A 19,820-nucleotide genomic window follows, 5' to 3' on the forward strand; every position below is an offset into this window, starting at 1 on the left:
CTAGCTGCATGTACACCAGCAAGATGAAGTGAGTGATTGTTACATGGCACAAACACTGCTTTTGGGGTTTACATCTAGAATACGTTTCTGAACACCAGGTATGTGGCCAGCCATAGTTGCAGCATTATCATATCCTTGTCCATAGCAGTACTCAAGTTTTAGACCATCTGCTTGCAACTTGTCACAAATTTGTTCTGTAATTTCATTAGCTGATTTCCCATGTAACTGAATGAAGTCGATAAAGGACACCTCAACTGTGACTTCTGTATCTTCAATATGCACATACCGAATTACTTGGGACTTTTGGTCGGTATGCGAAATATCTTGTGTACTATCAAACATGATGGAGTAATACTTGGCCTTTAAAATTCTTTGAAAGATATCTGTTCGGATGTGATCACCAAGTAGTTGGATGAACTCATTTTGGCTCTGTGGAGAAAGATAAGACACGACATAGCCATCTGCTTGTTGAACTTTGTGAACCGAACCTCTAGACTCAGGAACAGTTTTATCCCAAGAGCTATAGCGGCTCTGAACCGGCCCTAATGAGTGCCCCCCCACCCACTCCCTTTGGACAGTCTCCCTCAGATGGTCACGTCAATGAATTCAGCTTGCTTATTTATGTATTGTATTTATTTACCTTTCTTGTACATCAGTGGAGCTGCATACTAAATCTCGTTGCACTGACGTGCAATGACAATAAAAGATATATTATTATATTATTATTATTATTAAGATGTTGATTAGCAACTGGATCATATTTGGCAAGTAACTTGAAAACTTCAAGGAAATTTCCACAGTTATCACTTGCACTTAGATCTTCTTAATGACCACGCAAGGGTAAGGATTGTCTGGCTAAATACAGCACACAATCAACAATTCTTGATAATACAGCTTTCCATTTCTCAAATGACTTCTGTTGTTCTATCTGAACAGCCGCATCGATTGGTTCACATTTCTGTAATCGCATTTCAAGTTCTTTCCACTTTTCAAATGCTTCGACGTGATGGCAACTTTTTTCATGATCTAATACTCTGGGGTTTAGCTTTTTCCATGTTTTAAATCCATCTGGCTGTGCAAAAGAACTTCTTCCTTTATTTTTTTGAAAAAGCATGCAAGGAAAGCAAAATACAACACATTTCACCGGAGAATACAGCAACCATGTCCTTAAAACTGTCACCATTATCTAAATTCATATAAAACCAATCCTTAGAGAATGATCTGCCATTATTATCTCTTGGAAAAAATGCATCTTTATTCTGTAGTTCAGACGTCTCTCTTAACAAGTTCATTTTTCAAAGTTTTATCTACATTTTCTGGCCAATAACCAATATCAGTGAAAACTCTCATATCAATATGCTCTGAAAGAGCACTTGACTGCCCAGATGTTGAAGCATGTTCAGGCAAAGCTGTCTCTGCTTCTAAAGCAGAAAGTGAACAGTTTACAGGCAGTGGATTATCTGGACGTACAGATTCTGGTGTACTTTCATCACTGGTGCTATCAGCAGTGTTCACAATAAATCTGTCAAGACTTCCAGTTAGTTTAGCAAGCTGTTCTTGTTCTGTTTTTTGTCTTTTCCTGTTCTGGGCACCAGATTCCTTTCTTTTAGACATTATGGCTGAGATATATTCTGACTACGGGTGCTGTCTGTATGGAGTTTGTACGTTCTCCCCATGACCACGTGGGTTTTCTCCGAGATCTTCGGTTGCCTCCCACACTACAAAGATGTACTGGTTTGTAGGCAGTAGGCTAATTGGCTTGGTATAAGTGTAAATTGTCCCAAGTTTGTGTGCGGAGATCGTTGGTTGGTTAAAATTGTTGGATACATTTTTTTTATAAAATGGCAAAAAATTTACATTTTATTACAATAATTCAGGGGAAGGCTGCCAAAGAGGTGCAGCGTGCCTTTAGAACAATTTTTTTTGCCATTTTATAATTTTTTTTTATCCAACACTATTTTTGCGCCCCTAAAAATTTAGCGCCCGGGGCAACCGCCCCTCTGGCCCCCCCCACACGCTACGCCACTGCATGAGAATACTACTAAAGAAACCTAGATGGTGTAGTGCAAGTGAAATGTTTGTGGCTGCAGGAGTCAGTACTTTAAAAGCTGGCCCAAGAAATCATATGGATAAATTTATTTGCAGGATTAATGACTCTGAAAATGAAATTATCTTGGTCTTTTCAAACAGAAGGTTTAGCACTACACGCTACCAATCCCAGCTGTGGAGACATTGTATAGTTGTCTCATTGTAGGACACTGATCTCTTTTTATTCTGGATTTTGAACCATGTATTGTGTTTTTGTATATAATCTCATAAGTAATTTACTAAGCTTTTATATGTAGTTTATAGTGTTTTTATACGTAATGTATTCTATGTAATGTCATCTTTTATCTGGCCCTTGAGTCTGAAAAAAAGTTTCATAATTAAACCTACAACCTCATAAGGTCTGAACTACAATAGACTATTATTATTATTATTATTGCACTGTTTTTGCTAGTTTTTTGAGTATGTGTGAATGTGTATATATATAAACACCAAACTTTTTCTTCTCCCTCGTTTATCATATTATTTACAGTGTACTATGTTTACATATTCTGTTGTGCTGCTGCAAGTAAGAATGTCATTGTTCTATCTGGGACATATAACAAAAAAAACCTCTTGACTAAATCTTTCCTCCTTCACCTTAAACCTCTGGTCCTCAAGAGACTCTGTGCATCTAACCGATCTATTCCTCTCATGATTTTGTACACCTCTATAAGATCACTCACTCATCCTCCTGCGCTCCTTGGAATAGAGGCCGTGTGCATTGACCTGCCTATTCCATGTTGCCAGGACATGTTCCAAATGTTAAGCGAATTTGGGAGCGGCTTTGATACAAAGGATTATTAAAGGATTGGTTCCATTGAATCACTTAATGAGTTTGAAATGTAATCTTGCCTCAAACCTGTTGGGCAAGCGAGGCAGATATTGGTTCACCTGTTGTGTGCCAGACAATATTTAATATTCCTCTTGCCTGCATGTCTACAGTGGCTTGCAAAAGTATTCATACCCCTTGAACTTTTCCACATTTTGTCACGTTACAACCACAAACGTAAATGTATTTTATTGGGATTTTATGTGATAGACCAACACAAAGTGGCGCATAATTGTGAAGTGGAAGGAAAAGGATACATGGTTTTCAAATTTTTTTACAAATAAAAAACTGAAAAGTGTGGCGCGCAAAAGTATTCAGCCCCCTTTACTCTGATACCCCTAAATAAAATCCAGTGCAACCAATTGCCTTCAGAAGTCACCTAATTAGTAAATAGAGTCCACTTGTGTGTAATCTAATCTCAGTATAAATACAGCTGTTCTGCGAAGGCCTCAGAGGTTTGTTAGAGAACATTAGTGAACAAACAGCATCATGAAGCCCAAGGAACACACCAGACAGGTCAGGGATAAAGTTGTGGAGAAGTTTAAAGCAGCGTTAGGTTATAAAAAAATATCCCAAGCTTTGAACATCTCACGGAGCACTGTTCAATCCATCATCCGAAAATGGAAAGAGTATGGCACAACTGCAAACCTACCAAGACATGGCCGTCCACCTAAACTGACAGGCCGGGCAAGGAGAGCATTGATCAGAGAAGCAGCCAAGAGGCCCATGGTAACTCTGGAGGAGCTGCAGAGATCCACAGCTCAGGTGGGAGAATCTGTCCACAGGACAACTATTAGTCGTGCACTCCACAAATTGGGCCTTTATGGAAGAGTGGCAAGAAGAAAGCCATTGTTGAAAAAAAGCCATAAGAAGTCCCGTTTGCAGTTTGCCACAAGCCATGTGGGGGACACAGCAAACATGTGGAGGAAGGTGCTCTGGTCAGATGAGACCAAAATGGAAGTTTTTGGCCTAAATGCAAAACGCTATGTGTGGCGGAAAACTAACACTGCACATCACCCTGAACACACCATCCCCACTGTGAAACATGGTGGTGGCAGCATCATGCTGTGGGGATGCTTTTCTTCAGCAGGGACAGGGAAGCTGGTCAGAGTTGATGGGAAGATGGATGGAGCCAAATACAGGGCAATCTTGGAAGAAAACCTGTTAGAGTCTGCAAGGGGCGGAGGTTCACCTTCCAGCAGGACAACGACCCTAAACATACAGCCAGAGCTACAATGGAATGGTTTAGATCAAAGCATATTCATGTGTTAGAATGTCCCAGTCAAAGTCCAGACCTAAATCCAATTGAGAATCTCTGGCAAGACTTGAGAATTGCTGTTCACAGACGCTCTCCATCCAATCTGACTGGGCTTGAGCTATTTTGCAAAGAGGAATGGGCAAAAATTTCAGTCTCTAGATGTGCAAAGCTGGTAGAGACATACCCCAAAAGACTTGCAGCTGTAATTGCAGCGAAAGGTGGTTCTACAAAGTATTGACTCAGGGGGGCTGAATACAGAGGCACAGAAAGGGACACAGAGGCACATAGGGACAAAGAGAGGGACATAGACAGAGAGAGAGAGAGCGAGGGGGAGAGTGAGGGGGAGAGGGAGGGGGGAGGGGGGAGAGGGAGGGAGGGAGGGGGGAGAGGGGAGAGAGAGGGAGAGGGCGGAGTTGAACTCGGCGAGCGGGCGGTGCAGACACTGAGCGGGCGTCATGCCTCGGGAGTGCTCGGGACCTCGGGGGACCTCAGAAGCCTGAAGAACCCCAACCAAATGACTGCGTGTTCAGCGGCTTCAATCCAGAGCCTGGAGGGGAAGGGAAGGGCGGCTTGGCTGTGGGCGGGGCGGGGCAGACGGCAACTGCAAGCGGGCGGCGACCAAATTACTGCGAGTCGGGGGGGGGGGTGACGTAACTCGCAGTGCGCTGTGGAAAACAGTGCGCTGCAGAATGCGCGTGGAAAATAGTACGCTGTAGGCCGCGAGGATCGGCCATTGTGACGTCATCAGCTCGTTAACTTTAAAAAATATTTCAGATTTGTGAACAATTTTAATAAATAACTCAAGAAATAACGCATCAAATTTTCAGATAAGGTGCTTTTTGACATCATGGCGTAAATCCCTATCGGAATATGTAAAAATCTCACCGTTAGCTCGTCGTGTTTTTGAAGCGATGTGAAATGCAGATGAACATCACACACACGCACGCAAGCACGCGCACACACACACACACACACACACACACACACAGACACACACACACACACACACACACACACACACACACACACACACACATACACACACACACACACACACACACACACATACACACACACACACACACACACACACACACACACACACACACACACACACACACACACACACACACACACACACACACACACACACACACACACACACATACACACACACACACACACACACACACACACACACACACACACACACACACACACATACACACACACCACACACACACACACACACCACACACACACACACACACACACACACACACACACATACACATACACACACACACACACACACACACACCACACACACACACACACACTCACACACACACACACACACACACACACACACACACACACACACACACACACACACACACACACACACACACACACACACTCACACACATACACATACTCACACACACACACACACACACACACACACACACACACACTCACACACACACACACACACACACACACACACACCACACACACACACACACACCCACACACACACACACCACACACACACATACACACACACACATACACTCACACACACACACTCACACACACACACACACACACACACACACACACACACACACACACACACACACACACACACACACACACAAATAAATACACACACATCCAAGATCAGACTTCTAATAGTTACTAGACTATGGGGGACCCGTTGGGTCCCGTCCCGTCCCGTCCCCTCAATGTGGTGGGATGGGGGCAGCCTGCAGCGTCACACACACTAACCACCCCCCTTGATATTATATTAATATTATTCATTCGCTCCGTTTACCTTTTAAGTTCAGGAACAGCTTCTTCCCTACAGCCATCAGGCTATTAAACACTACAACCACATATAGGCTCCAAACTACAATAGACTATCATTATTATTATTATTATTATTATTATTATTATTATTATTGCACTGGTTTTGTTTGTTTTTTGAGTATGTGTGGATGTGTAGATATACACACTGAACTTTTTTTTTCTCTCTGGTTATTATTTACAATGTTCATATGGTTAGACATTCTGTTGTGCTGCTGTAAGCAAGAATTTCATTGTTCTACCTGGGACATATGAGAATAAAACAGTCTTGACTAAATCTTTCCCCCTTCATCTTAAACCTCTGGTCCTCAAGAGACTCAATAGACAATAGACAATAGGTGCAGGAGTAGGCCATTCGGTCCTTCAAGCCAGCACCGCCATTCAATGTGATCATGGCTGATCAACCCCAATCAGTGCCCTGTTCCTGCCCTCCCCATTTCCCCTGACTCCATTATTTTTAAGAGCCCTATCTAGCTCTCTCTTGAAAGCATCCAGAGATCCCGTCTCCACTGCCCTCTGGCAGAGAATTCCACAGACTCACCACTCTGTGAGAAAAAGTGTTTCCTCATCTCCGTTCTAAACGGCTTAGTCCTTATTCTTAAACTGTGGCCCCTGGTTCTGGACTCCCCCAACATCGGGAACATGTTTCCTGCCTCTAGTGTGTCCAAGCCCTTAATAATCTTATATGTTTCAATGAGATCCCCTCTCATTCTTCTAAACTCTAGAGTGTACAAGCCCAGCCGCTCCATTCTCTCGGCATATGACAGTCCCGCCATCCCGGGAATTAACCTTGTAAACCTACGCTGCACTCCCTCAATAGCAAGAATGTCCTTCCTCAAATTAGGGGACCAAAACTGCACACAATGCTCCAGGTGTGGTCTCACTAGGGCCCTGTACAACTGCAGGACCTCTTTCCTCCTATATTCGATTCCTCTTGTAATAAAACTCTGTGCATCTAACCGATCTATTCCTCTCATGATTTTGTACACCACTATAAGATCACTCACTCATCGTCCTGCGCTCCCTGGAATAGAGGCCGTGTGCATTGACCCTGCCTATTCCATGTTGCCAGGACATGTTCCAAATGTTGACATTTTGGGAGCGGCTTTGATACAAAGGGTTATTAAAGAATTGGTTCCATTGAATCACTTAATGAGTTTGAAATGTAATCTTGCCTCAAACCTGTCGGGCAAGCGAGGCAGATATTAGTTCACCTGTTGTGTGCCAGACAATATTTAATATTCCTCTTGCCTGAATGTCTATTCCTCTCATGATTTTATACGCCTCTATAAGATCACCCCTCATCCTCCTGCGCTCCAAGGAATAGAGTCCCAGCCTACTCAACCTCTCCCTATAGCTCACATCCTTGAGTCATGGCGACATCTTCGTTAATCTTCTCTTGGCAACAGCTTGACAACATCTTTCCTATAACACGATGCCCAGAACAGAACACACAGAAGAGTCTGAAGAAGAGTCTCGGGTCTCGACCCGAAACCTCAGCCGTTCCTTCTCTCCAGAGTTGTTGCCTGTCCCGCTGAGTTACTCCAGCACTTTGTGTCTATCTTCCGTTCTGTTCTCTGTTGTCAAAGGACAAATGACACATCGTAAAACAATAAGATCAGGTCGAAAGGGTAACAGGACATTGGCTTATCTGTAATGGGGTGGATCTGTGCTGTATTTATTCTGCTGAGTCTTTCGGAGCTGCAGGGTTTATAATTGTTACTAGACCAAGGGTCTAGACTGTGATGTCAAACATCGCCTTATCTGAAAATTTCATGCATTATTTCTCGAGTTATATATGAAAATGTGCAAAAATTTCAAATAACTTGGAAAATAAACGAGATGGTCTCGCTGATGACATCACAATGGCTCCTCGTGGCCCGCAGCGAGTGACGTCACACCCCCACCCCAGTTCTTCAAAAGACGCAGAAAGAACGAGCAAGTGAGCTCTGTATTGCAGCTCCTGAGCACTCCCGAGCACCTCCGAGGGTTTCCGAGGTCCCGAGCGCTGCACGCTCGCGCCTCGGCTCAGGTTTCCAAAGAGCACCCGAGCTTTCTCTCAGCTCCTCGGTCACCTCTTCTCTCGCCACCCGGGCTCTCTCTCTCCCCAGGGTAAATTCCCCCTCCCCCTCCCCGGGCTCTCTCCCCCCCACAGGCTCTCATCACCCCCGGGCTCTCTCTCCCCCTCCCCCCCCCCCCCCCGAGCTCTCTCTCCCCCCCTGTTAGAAATATTTTCCCAACAAACTACAGTCACAGCAATTTAGATCCAACTGAATGTTTAATACATGAGGATCTCACAGAGTACAGGAGTCTGAACGTGTCTCTCTGCCGAAGCAGCGCCCGAACTCATTCCTTTATACAATGGAGTAAAGAAGGACGTATTGACCACAACTTAATCTCGTCACACAGAGTACAAAGTACAAAACCACAGTCAGCACATAATGTCATCCCAAGATAGACTTGCCCATACATTGGACCATACATGGTCCAGCTACATCGACAACTGCTTTGGTGCCACCTCCTGCACCCACACACAACTGACTGACTTCATCCACTTCACCACCAACTACCATCCGGCACTCAAATACACCTGGACCATTTCCGACATTCCCTACCATTCCTTGACCTCACTATCTCCATCGCAGGTGATAGATTTCTGACCGACATCCACATAAACCTACTGACTCCCATGGCTATCTGGACTACACTTCTTCCCACCCTGCTTCCTGTAAGGACTCCATCCCCCATTCCCAATTCCTCTGTCTATGCCGCATCTGCTCCCAGGATGAGGCATTCCACACCAGGGCATATGAAATGTCCTCATTCTTCAGGGAACGGGGGTTCCCCTCCCCCACCATAGATGAGTCTCGCACCAGGGTCACTTCCATACCCAGTAACACTGCTCTCTCTCCCCATCCCACCACTCGCAACAAGGGCAGAGTCCCCCTAGTCCTATCCTTCCACCCCACCAGCCGTCACATACAACAAGTAATCCTCCGTCAGTTTTGCCACCTCCAACGTGACCCCACCACTCGCCTCATCTTCCCACCTCCCCCCATATCTGCCTTCCGCAAAGACCGCTCCCTCCGCAACTCCCTTGTCAATTCTTCCCTTCCCTACCGTACCACCCCCTCCCCGGGCACTTTCCCTTGCAACCGCAAGAGATGCTACACTTGTCGCTTTACCTCCCCCCTCGACTCCATTCAAGGACTCAAGCAGTCGTTCCAGGTGCGACAGAGGTTCACCTGCATCTCCTCCAACCTCATCTATTGCATCCGCTGCTCTAGATGTCAGCTGATCTATATCGGTGAGACCAAGCGTAGGCTTGGCGATCGTTTCGCCCAACACCTCCGCTCGGTCCACATTAACCAACCTGACCTCCCGGTGGCTCAGCACTTCAACTCCCCCTCCCATTCCGTATCCGATCTCTCTGTCCTGGGTCTCCTCCATGGCCAGAGCAAGCAACACCGGAAATCGGAGGAACAGCACCTCATATTCCGCCTGGGCAGTCTGCATCCTGGGTGCATGAACATTGAATTCTCCCAATTTTGTTAGCCCTTGCTGTCTCCTCCCCTTCCCACCTCTCTCTTAGGCTCCTCCTCCTCCTTTTTCATTTCTTCTTCCCGCCCCCCCCCATCAGTCTGAAGAAGGGTTTCGGTCCGAAACGTTGCCTATTTCCTTCGCTCCATAGATGCTGCTGCACCCGCTGAGTTTCTCCAGCATTTTTGTGTACCTTTGATTTTCCAGCATCTGCAGTTCCTTCTTAAACAGCCAGTGGATGTAGTGTACCTGGACTTTCAGAAAGCATTTGATGAGGTCCCACATAGGAGATTAGGTGGCAATATTAGTGCACATGGTATTGGGGGTAGAGTGCCGACATGGATAAAAAATTGGTTGGCAGACTGGAAACAAATAGTAGGGATTAACGGGTCCCTTTCAGAATGGCAGGCAGTGACTAGTGGGGTACCGCAAGGCTCGGTGCTGGGACCGCAGCTATTTACAATATACATCAATGATTTGGATGAAGGGATTCAAAGTAACATTAGCAAATTTTCGGATGACACAAAGCTGGGTGGCAGTGTGAACTGTGAGGAGGATGCCATGAGAATGCAGGCTGACTTGGACAGGTTGGGTGAGTGGGCAGACGCATGGCAGATGATGTTTAATGCGGATAAATGTGAGGTTATCCACATTGGTATCAAAAACAGGAAGGCAGAATATTATCTAAATGGCGTCAAGTTGGGAAAAGGGGAAGTACAATGGGATCGGGGGGTCCTTGTTCATCAGTCTATGAAAGTAAGCATGCAGGTACAGCAGGCAGTGAAGAAAGAGAATGGCATGTTGGCCTTTATAACAAGAGGAGTCGAGTATAGGAGCAAAGAGGTCCTTCTGAAGTTGTATAGAGCCCTAGTGAGACCACACCTGGAGTATTGTGTGCAGTTTTGGTCCCCTAATTTTAGGAAGGACATTCTTGCTATTGATGGAGTGTAGCGTAGGTTTACAAGGTTAATTCCCGGGATGGCGGGACTGTCATATGCTGAGAGAATGGAGCGGCTGGGGTTGTACACACTGGAGTTTAGAAGGGTGAGAGGAGATCTTATTGAAACATATAAGATATTAAGGGTTTGGACACACTAGAGGCAGGAAACATGTTCCCGATGTTGGGGGAGTCCAGAACCAGGGACAAAAGTTTAAGAATAAGGGGTAAGCCATTTAGAAACACAAAGAAACACTTTTTCTCAGAGAGCGGTGGAGGCAGGTTCTCTGGATACATTCAAGAGAGAGCTAGATAAGGTTCTTAAAAATAGCAGAATCAGGAGACATGGGGAGAAGGCAGGAATGGGGTACTGAATGGGGATAATCAGCCATGATTACATTGAATGGCGGTGCTGGCTTGAAGGACCGAATGGCCTACTCCTGCACCTATTGGCTATTTTCTCTCTCCCCCCCCGGCTCTCTCCCTCCCCCGGCCTCTCTTTAACCACCCCCTCCTCTCTCACCCACCCTCTCTCTCCCCAGCCTTTCTCTTCATCCCCCCCTTGTGGCGATGGGTGAGTGGTGGATTATTGCGTTGGGGAACGGGTTGCATTTTGTGGACCAGGCCTACCGTGTGACAGGGACCCAACGGGTCCCACTTGGTCTAGTATTATTTCTATTTCTATATTTTATTATTACTATTTTTATTATTATTATTTACGTAACTAAAACTCTGATCTTGTTATTTTCCGGTTTGCGCCGTTCTCCTGTGCTGCAAGTGCACTAAGTTTCGTTCTGATTGGTGGAAAATTACAAAGCTGTTAGTTTAAAAATCGTAAAAAAACGCGCAGATTGGTCTCCTCTTCTGTCAACAGATTGGTTTTCTCTCCTGCCATTTGCCGAGACGGCGACGCCACTTCCAGCACCCGCTTTCAATCACCGGCGGTGAGGAGAATAATGGGGCTTTTTCACGGGGCGAGTTGACGCAAGATGTCACCAGAGTGAAGTGGTCGTGGTCCAGCACGAGTCTCGCACGATATAACGGGGGGTAGATAAAGAGTTCCCACGGTACTCAGCATTTCTGTTATTTGTGCGAGTGACTTGTCCGTCTCCCGAGCTTTCGCGTTAAATCTTGAATGAACATCGTGAACTACACGTGACACAAATGATGTAACTTTTTTTTTCACACACTATAAATGAGGTCCCACATAGGAGATTAGGTGTACACACTATAAACCTCCCTTGGTTGAATTGGCTCATTTGGAGACATGTTTTACTGTGTATGTGGGAGACACAGATGGACTGAGCACAGTACCTCGGTCTTACTGTGTGTGGGAGAGGGGGAGAAAGAGACGTACACTCACGGAGGCAGAGTCTCTCAGCCTGTGTAAGAGGGAGGAAGAGAGAGAGAGAGGCACACACAAGGTGGATGTGAAATCTCACCTGCCTGTTTCAGTGACAGACACCCGCCGCCAGTAAATGAAGACACCCCCATCTGTCTCCCCCTTCTCTCCCTCGACTCCCCCACCTTTCCCTCCCAACTCCAGTCCCGTCCCGACCCCCTGGGAAACTGAATAGAGCAACAATATAGATATAGAAACTGAAACAATATAGAAACTGAATAGAGCAACATGGCAAAAACATCTCTGACACGCTTTACCCCCTTTCTTTGAGATTTTCTGGGAGCCATCTCTGCAAGTGTTCCTGTTAAAAAGATTATCCAACAATGACAATTAGGTGGGACGTCCTCGAAGGACACATGTTCCCTTGTCGATATTGAGACCACCTTTTTTACTCACCTTCTGTCCCCTCTGTCCAGCTTCCGGGTTTACCGTTCGCAGGAGTTCCCACACGCTATATCTCTAAAATCTGAAGTTAGGTAATGTCTAAAGGAACTGCAGACGCTGGTTAATGCTGGTTAATACGCACAGAAGGACACAAAATGTTGGTGTAACTCAGCAGGTAAGTCAGATCTGGGAAGAAAAACATAAAAAGCTGGAGTAAGTCAGCGGGTCAGGCAGCATCTCTGGAGAAAAAGAATAGGTGGCGATTCGAATCGGAACTTTTCTTCAGACAGCCTAATCGGAATTGAGTCTGAAGATGTGTCTCGTCCCGAAACATCAGCTATTTTTCTCCAGAGATGCTGCATGACTCGCTGAGTTACACCAGCTTTTTGTGTCTGTCTTCGGTTTAAACCAGCATGTGCAGTTCACTCCTTACACGGGTCTCTGTACAACATTGATTGGTAGCGTTCCGGACCCTGCTTCGGAAAGGCATCGATCGCTAGTCGGCGAGGACTCCGACCTGTATCTCTCAAAGAAGTACATGTGAAAAATTTCTCACGGACCATAAAAATGCGTAACCTTTCAGTAAAGTCCCTTTTAAAGATTATAGTTATTTTCTTGAATCTCATTAACATAACTCATGAATAAGTTGATGTCCATATGTGTCGTTTGTCTTTTACTTTTTTGTGTTGTATTTTTTTCGTTTTGTCTAGTTACGTTTTTGGTTTTTAGGTCGTGTTTATGTGGGGGGGGGGGGGTGGGGGGTGAAACGGGGTTTGCTGTCTCTCCCTTCGGGGGAATACGACCTTTTTGCCGTATCCCCCTTCTCTGCCTCCGTCTACGCTGAGGCCTAATGGCGGAGCTGGCGACCTCGGGACTCTGGAGGCAGCTGACAGGACTCGCCCTGAGCTCCCGTGAGGGTGGCCCAGCCCGGGGCTGGAACTGCGCTCTCGTGAGAGCGGCCTGGCGAGGGGCTGAGAGACTTTCCCGTGAGGGGCTGTGGCCCGTCGGAGTGGCCCAGCCCGAGGGTGGAACGGCACTCCCGTTGGAGTGGCCCAGCCCGAGGGTGGAACGGCACTCCCGTCGGAGTGGCCCAGCCCGAGGGTGGAACGGCACTCCCGTCGGAGTGGCCCAGACCGAGGGAGAACGGCACTCCCGTCGGAGTGGCCCAGCCCGAGGGAGAACGGTACTCACGTGGGGGCGATCCGGCTCGGGGCTGGAACGGTGCTCCGGTGGCTGGGACGGCGTTCTGGCGGCGGTGACCTGAGTCCGGGGTTCAGCCGCGGGCCAGCGGCTGCGTGTGCTGGACTGGAGGGCGGCAGCTTCGACCACCCCCGGGCCGCGGTGTTTGAACCGGCCCGTTTGCGGGGTTCGGTGAGCCGCGGGACTGTTTCTGCCATCGCCCGGTGGGGAATCGCCTCAGCGCAGAGGGAGATGAGGAGGGAAGAGACAGTAACCCTAAGATTTTTGCCTCCACCACAGTGAGGAGGTGCTTGGAGGATACACTGTGGTGATGTTAATTTGTGTTTATTATTGTATGATTGTATGTATGACTGCAGGCACGAAATTTCGATCAGACCGTAAGGTCTGAATGACAATAAAGGTATTCAATCAATCAATCAATTCAATATGCGGATGCAAATCTTTATTTTTATTTATTTTTTAAATTCAATCCCACAGAAGACAATTTTTACTCACCTTCTGTCCCCTCTGTCCAGCTTCCGGGTTCACCGTTCGCAGGAGTTCCCACGGTACCCGCAAGAGTTATTACGGATATCGCACTGGCCACTACGTCCATATAATGTTGCAATGCTCACCCACAAGTGTACAAGTCACTCTTGGAGAAATTCAAACTTTCTTGAATTTTCTCCCGAGTGACCAAGATACACGATTACCTGCCGTTAGCGCCACGGTGGTCCACGAATGCCGTACTGTTATCGCACGAGGTTCCCACGATGTTAAACTCTGGTTAACTCTTGCGTCAAGTCGCCCCGTGAAAAGGCCGCTTTAAGCGTGGAGAGAGCATCTGCAGCGACCACCACGACGGGCCAGGAGCCACTGAGTGGAGTCGGGAGCAGCGGAGTGGAGTCGGGAGCCGCTGAGTGAGGCCGGGGCCCGGGCCGGGAGCTACTGAGTGGGGCCGGGAGCCATCCCCAGCTGCAGGATCATTCCCCCCACTAGCTCCTGCCCCCCCCACCCCTAATGGCCCCCAACAGCCCCCGCCTGAAACCGTCCCCTTCCCCCGACTGCAGGACGCTCTCCCCTCCCCTAACGGCCCCCGACAGCCCTCGCTTGAAGCCGTCCCCAGCTGCAGGATACTCCCCACCGGTCCCCGACTGAAGCGGCAGCGATAGGCTACGTCAAGCGGCCGGGGTAGGTAGCGATAGGCCACGGCAGTGTTCCCCCCCCTCACCAATCCCCGACAGGCCCCACCTGATGCCGTCCCCCTCCCCCGTATACAGAACTCTCCTGCCGGACCCTGCCTGAAGTCGTCCCATCCCCAGCTGCAGGATGCTCCCCCCCCCCCCCCCCCAGCCTCTGACTGATGCCGTTCCCCTCCCCTCCTGAAGGTGGGCTGTGGCAGCGCTCCATCCCACACCGGCTCCCAACAGGCCCCGCCTGAAGCCGACCCCCTCCCCCGGCTGCAGAACGCAACAAGGGTCGCAACAAGAAAGAATGGACTGAATAAATCTTATCTTCAACATTTAAACTGTTGTTATGTCAAGTCATTTTAAGCTTTAATAAATCCACTTTACGCTTGCCGTGCCTATCAGTTGGGGCTATGCCTGAATGGTGGAATATTGTGTTGTGAAACCAGGCTTCCCATGTGACACTTAGTCTAGTACATAGATTAATCTGTGCTTGTGGAGCTGCTGCCAGAGTTCAGTGTATTTGGCCCTCTTATACAGTCTTTGAGTTGTGTTTTGAAGTTTTCTTTCACAGAGCCGGACTCTTTTCGTCACGTCTTGATGACCCCACAGTCCTTGGCTGGGATGGTGCAGTCTGACAAATCCTGGCCCAGCTTGCCGTACTTTTCCTTACGTCCGCTGCAGACCTGGGAACACGGGAAAAACGGGGCAAACCCAGGAAAATGTTAGAGGCGACATCAGTCACGGAGGCAGAGACTCTCGCCCCACTGGAACAGGCCCTTCGGCCCAACTCGTATATGTCACAGCATGAGCAGAATCTTATATGTTTCAAAGGGGATCTCATTGAAACATTTAAGATTGTTAAGGGCTTGGACACACTAGAGGCAGGAAACATGTTCCCGATGTTGGGGGAGTCCAGAACCAGGGGCCACAGTTTAAGAATAAGGAGTAAGCCATTTAGAACGGAGACGAGGAAACACTTTTTCTCAGAGAGTGGTGAGTCTGTGGAATTCTCTGCCTCAGAGGGCGGTGGAGGCAGGTTCTCTGGATGCTTTCAAGAGAGAGCTAGATAGGGCTCTTAAAAATAGCAGAGTCAGGGGATATGGGGAGAAGGCAGGAACGGGGTACTGATTGGGGATGATCATCCATGATCACATTGAATGGCGGTGCTGGCTCGAAGGGTCGAATGGCCTACTCCTGCACCTATTGTCTGTTGAGTCACAGAAGGCTGTGGAGACCCAATCAGTGGATATTTTCAAGGCAGGGATAGATTCTTGATCAGTACGGGTGTCAGGGGTGGTGGGGAGAAGGCAGGAGAACGTGGTTGGGAGGGAGAGATAGTTCGGCCATGATTGGATGGTGGAGTAGACTTGATGGGCCGAGTGGCCTCATTCTGCTCCTGTCACATGATATGGATCAAGTGCAGGCAAGTAAGGGTTGGTGTTGGAATCGTGTTCGGCACAAACATTGTGGGCCGAAGGGCCCGTTCCTGTGCTGCTGTACTGTTCTATGTTCTAACAGATTAGTTTAGAGATACAGTGCGAAAACAGGCCCTTCGGCCCACCGAGTCCAGACCGACCAGCGATCCCCGTACATTAATACTATCCGACAAACACACGATCTCGGAGAAAGCCCACGCAGGTCACGGGGAGAACGTATAAACTCGGTACTATTAAGCACCCGTAGTCAGGATGGAACCCAGATCTCTGGCGCTGTGAGGCAGCAACTCTACCGCTGCGCCACCTTGCTTCCCACAATATTGCTAGCGATGAGAAACAAGCTTTGGATTCAGGTTTCAGGGATAGTTTCTTCCCAGCTGTTATCAGGCAACTGAACCGTCCTACCAGCAACTGGAGTGCGGTCCTGAGCTACTATCTACCTCATTGGAGACCCTCGGACTATCATTGATCGAATTTTACTGGACTTTATCTTGCACTAAACGTAATTCGAACATTATTCCCTTTAACATGTATCTGTACACTGCGAATGGCTCGATTGTAATCATGTATTGTCTTTCCGCCGACTGGTTAGCACGCAACAAAAGCTTTTCACTGTACCTCGGTACGTGACAATAAACTAAACTGATTATTGTTCAAGAAGGAACTGCAGATGCTGGAAAATCGAAGGTGGCCAAAAGTGCTGGAGAAACCCAGCGGGTGCGGCAGCATCCATGAAGCGAACGAAATAGGCAACGTTTCGGGCCGAATTTGACACTGAGGACAGTGTTAGTGTGCGGGGATCGCTGGTTGGTGTGGAATCGCTGGTTTCCACGCTGCATCCCGGAAAAAAACGAATCTAGTTTCCATTTAATTTATTAACAAATGTATTATCACGTTGTGATAGGATGATTCGGTTGCCTGGTAACAGCTGGGAAGAAACTGTCCCTGAATCTGGAGGTGTGCGTTTTTAGTGTGAAGTGTGCGGGGGATCGCTGGTCGGCACGGACTCGGTGGGCCGAAGGGCGTTTCCGCGCTGTATATCTATTAATAAAAAACAGAACTGATTTTATCCAACGCAAATTTTAGCTGACCTACCTTGATCAGAAGACAGATTAAACAAAGAGCGCACAGGCCACTTGTCATGGATATCATCAACCACATGGTCGAGACCGTACTTTCTGTCCTTGCACCACCTAGATAGAAACAAATTTCACTCAGAAAACAGAAACATAGAAAATAGTTGCAGGTATAGGCCATTCGTCCCTTCGAGCCATTCAATATGATCATGGCTGATCATCCAAAATCAGTACCCCGTTCCTGCTTTTTCCTCATATACCTTGATTCTTTTAGCCCCAAGAGCTAAATCATATGCCCCTGTCCCACTTAGGAAACCTGAACGGAAACCTCTGGAGACTTTGCGCCCCACCCAAGGTTTCCGTGCGGTTCCCGGAGGTTGCAGGTGGTTGCAGGTAGTGGAAGCAGGTAGGGAGACTGACGAAAACCTCCGGGAACCGCACGGAAACCTTGGGCGGGGCGCAAAGTCTCCAGAGGTTTCCGTTCAGGTTTCCTAAGTGGGACAGGGGCATAACTCTCTCTTGAAAACCAGGCAGCACATGTGGATCTGGATCTGGATATAGTACGCTGAAAAGCTCTAGATGGAGAGCATCTCTCAGCACTCGAAGTTGGATAATTTTATGCTGGACAATTTTTACCTTTACAGCAAGCCAATTAACCTACAAGCCTGTACGTCTTTGGAGTGTGGGAGGAAACTGAAGATGTCGGAGAAAACCCACGCAGATCATGGGGAGAACGTACAAACTCCATACAGACAGCACCCGCAGTTGGGATCGAACCCGGGTCTCAGTTTTGCAGTAAGGCAGCAACTCTACCGCTGCGCCACCGTGACTGCCCAGCACCAGGGACCCAGGTTCGATCCCGACTGCGAGTGCTGTCCGTACGGAGTTATATGATACAACAGGCATTATTTTCAAGTATTTTCAAGAATCTAGCACTTTGTGTGTTTCGCCTTGGTAAACTGACGAGGGTGTCGCAAGGATTCGAGGGTGTGAGCTATAGGGAGAGGTTGAGCGGGCTGGGACTATATTCGCTGGAGCGCAGGAGGATGAACGGTGATCGTATAGAGGTGTATAACCATATAACAATTACAGCACGGAAACAGGCCATCTCGGCCCTTCTAGTCCGTGTTGAACACTCAGCAATAGGCTAAGTGTTCGGCTGGCAACCGGAAGGTAGCCGGTTCGAATCCCGCTTGGAGTGCATACTGTCGTTGTGTCCTTGGGCAAGACACTTCACCCACCTTTGCCTGTGTGTGAATGTGTGTGACTGATTGGTGGTGGTCGGAGGGGCCGTAGGCGCAGATTGGCAGCCACGCTTCCGTCAGTCTGCCCCAGGGCAGCTGTGGCTACAGAAGTAGCTTACCACCACCGAGTGTGACTGAGGAGTGAATGAATAATGCGATGTAAAGCGCCTTGAGTATTAGAAAGGCGCTATATAAATCCCATCCATTATTATTATTATTACTCTCACCTAGTCCCATCTACCTGCTCTCAGACCATAACCCTCCATTCCTTTCCCATCCATATGCCTATCCAATTTATTTTTAAATGATAAAATCGAACCTGCCTCCACCACTTCCACTGGAAGCTCATTCCACACAGCTACCACTCTCTGAGTAAAGAACTTCCCCCTCATGTTACCCCTAAACTTCTGTCCCTTAATTCTGAAGTCATGTCCTCTTGTTTGAATCTTCCCTACTCTCAATGGGAAAATCATGAGAGGGATTGTTTGTGTTGATGTACACCAGACACAGATTGTGATTTAAATTCATCTTTAATCAGCACTGAGACTTTAACAGCATAAAGGATGGTTAGTTGTCAGTACATCCTGGCTGCTCGAACTGAACCGTGCTGGAAGCAAGTGTTAGTATAAGTGTTACAGTGGGGTGGAGTTAGTGATGCTGGCTTGTGTGTGGTTGGTTGGTCAATCTACATCCTTCCCCCTATAGACTAAGTGTGGAAGGGGCACCCAGGCCATGGAGTTAAATATATTCGCCATATCTGTCTGGTGGTCTACTCACACGGCCCGAGCGCGTGCGGACCCAACCCTCCTCCCCTCCCTCTCCTGAAAGGTGAGAATGGCGCGGGAGAGGCTTGCGGGGACCGAAAGGGGAAGCATGCAGGAGGTGAATCCCCATGGTTAGTGGAGACCGTGGGACGTGGAGGGGTGTAAGACATGGCAAAAGGAGGCTGGAACTGGAGCGGCGGAGCTTAGGGACCAGCAGGCGGTGGGCGGGGCTCCCTCACATCAAGCAGGTGTTGTCGACTTCTCCAGTATACCGCTCCCTCACAGTCCACTATGTAGGATCGTGGTTCGTCAGTCGGGCTGACAACAGTGCCCAGACGGGAATGTCCAGTTGGAGTTTGTAGACGGACGACCTGGCCCGGCAGTAGAGGTCTGCTGTATGACCGTTTCTGGATGTCATGCTTCTGTTGGAGACGTTTCAGGACGGCGGTAGGCTTCAGCACCCGAGGGACCAGCTGCTGTTGTGCGATCGGGACTGGAGGTCTTGTCGATCTGGACATGAGTCGCTGGGCTGGCGATCCCAGGGTTTCGGCTCTGGCAATGTTTCGGAGATTCAGGAGGTCGAGATACATGTCTGCGACCTTGAAATGCGCGCTCGCTCCA

The 19,820-nt window shown here is 48.1% G+C and overlaps 1 protein-coding gene across 2 annotated transcripts in view; it reads right to left on the bottom strand.

Annotated features, from left to right (window-relative positions):
• Positions 1–214: 214 nt before the first annotated feature.
• The window catches only part of cd83 (CD83 molecule), a 35,647-nt gene continuing 16,041 nt past the window's right edge, over positions 215–19,820 (bottom strand). The window contains exons 5-7 of one of the 2 annotated variants that reach the window (XR_004410310.1): positions 17,211–17,308; positions 15,123–15,362; positions 215–225 (exon numbers count right to left, since the gene is read on the bottom strand). Coding sequence is in view for 1 of the 2 variants with exons in the window: in XM_033014353.1 (XP_032870244.1) it covers positions 15,267–15,362; positions 17,211–17,308 (194 nt within the window). In the remaining variant the exon portion in view is untranslated. Of the gene's footprint in view, positions 226–15,018; positions 15,363–17,210; positions 17,309–19,820 lie in introns of those variants that run through there. The other variant, XM_033014353.1, reaches the window with a different exon arrangement.

Source organism: Amblyraja radiata, chromosome 2 (genome assembly GCF_010909765.2).
Source record: "Amblyraja radiata isolate CabotCenter1 chromosome 2, sAmbRad1.1.pri, whole genome shotgun sequence".
Lineage (NCBI taxonomy): Eukaryota > Metazoa > Chordata > Chondrichthyes > Rajiformes > Rajidae > Amblyraja > Amblyraja radiata.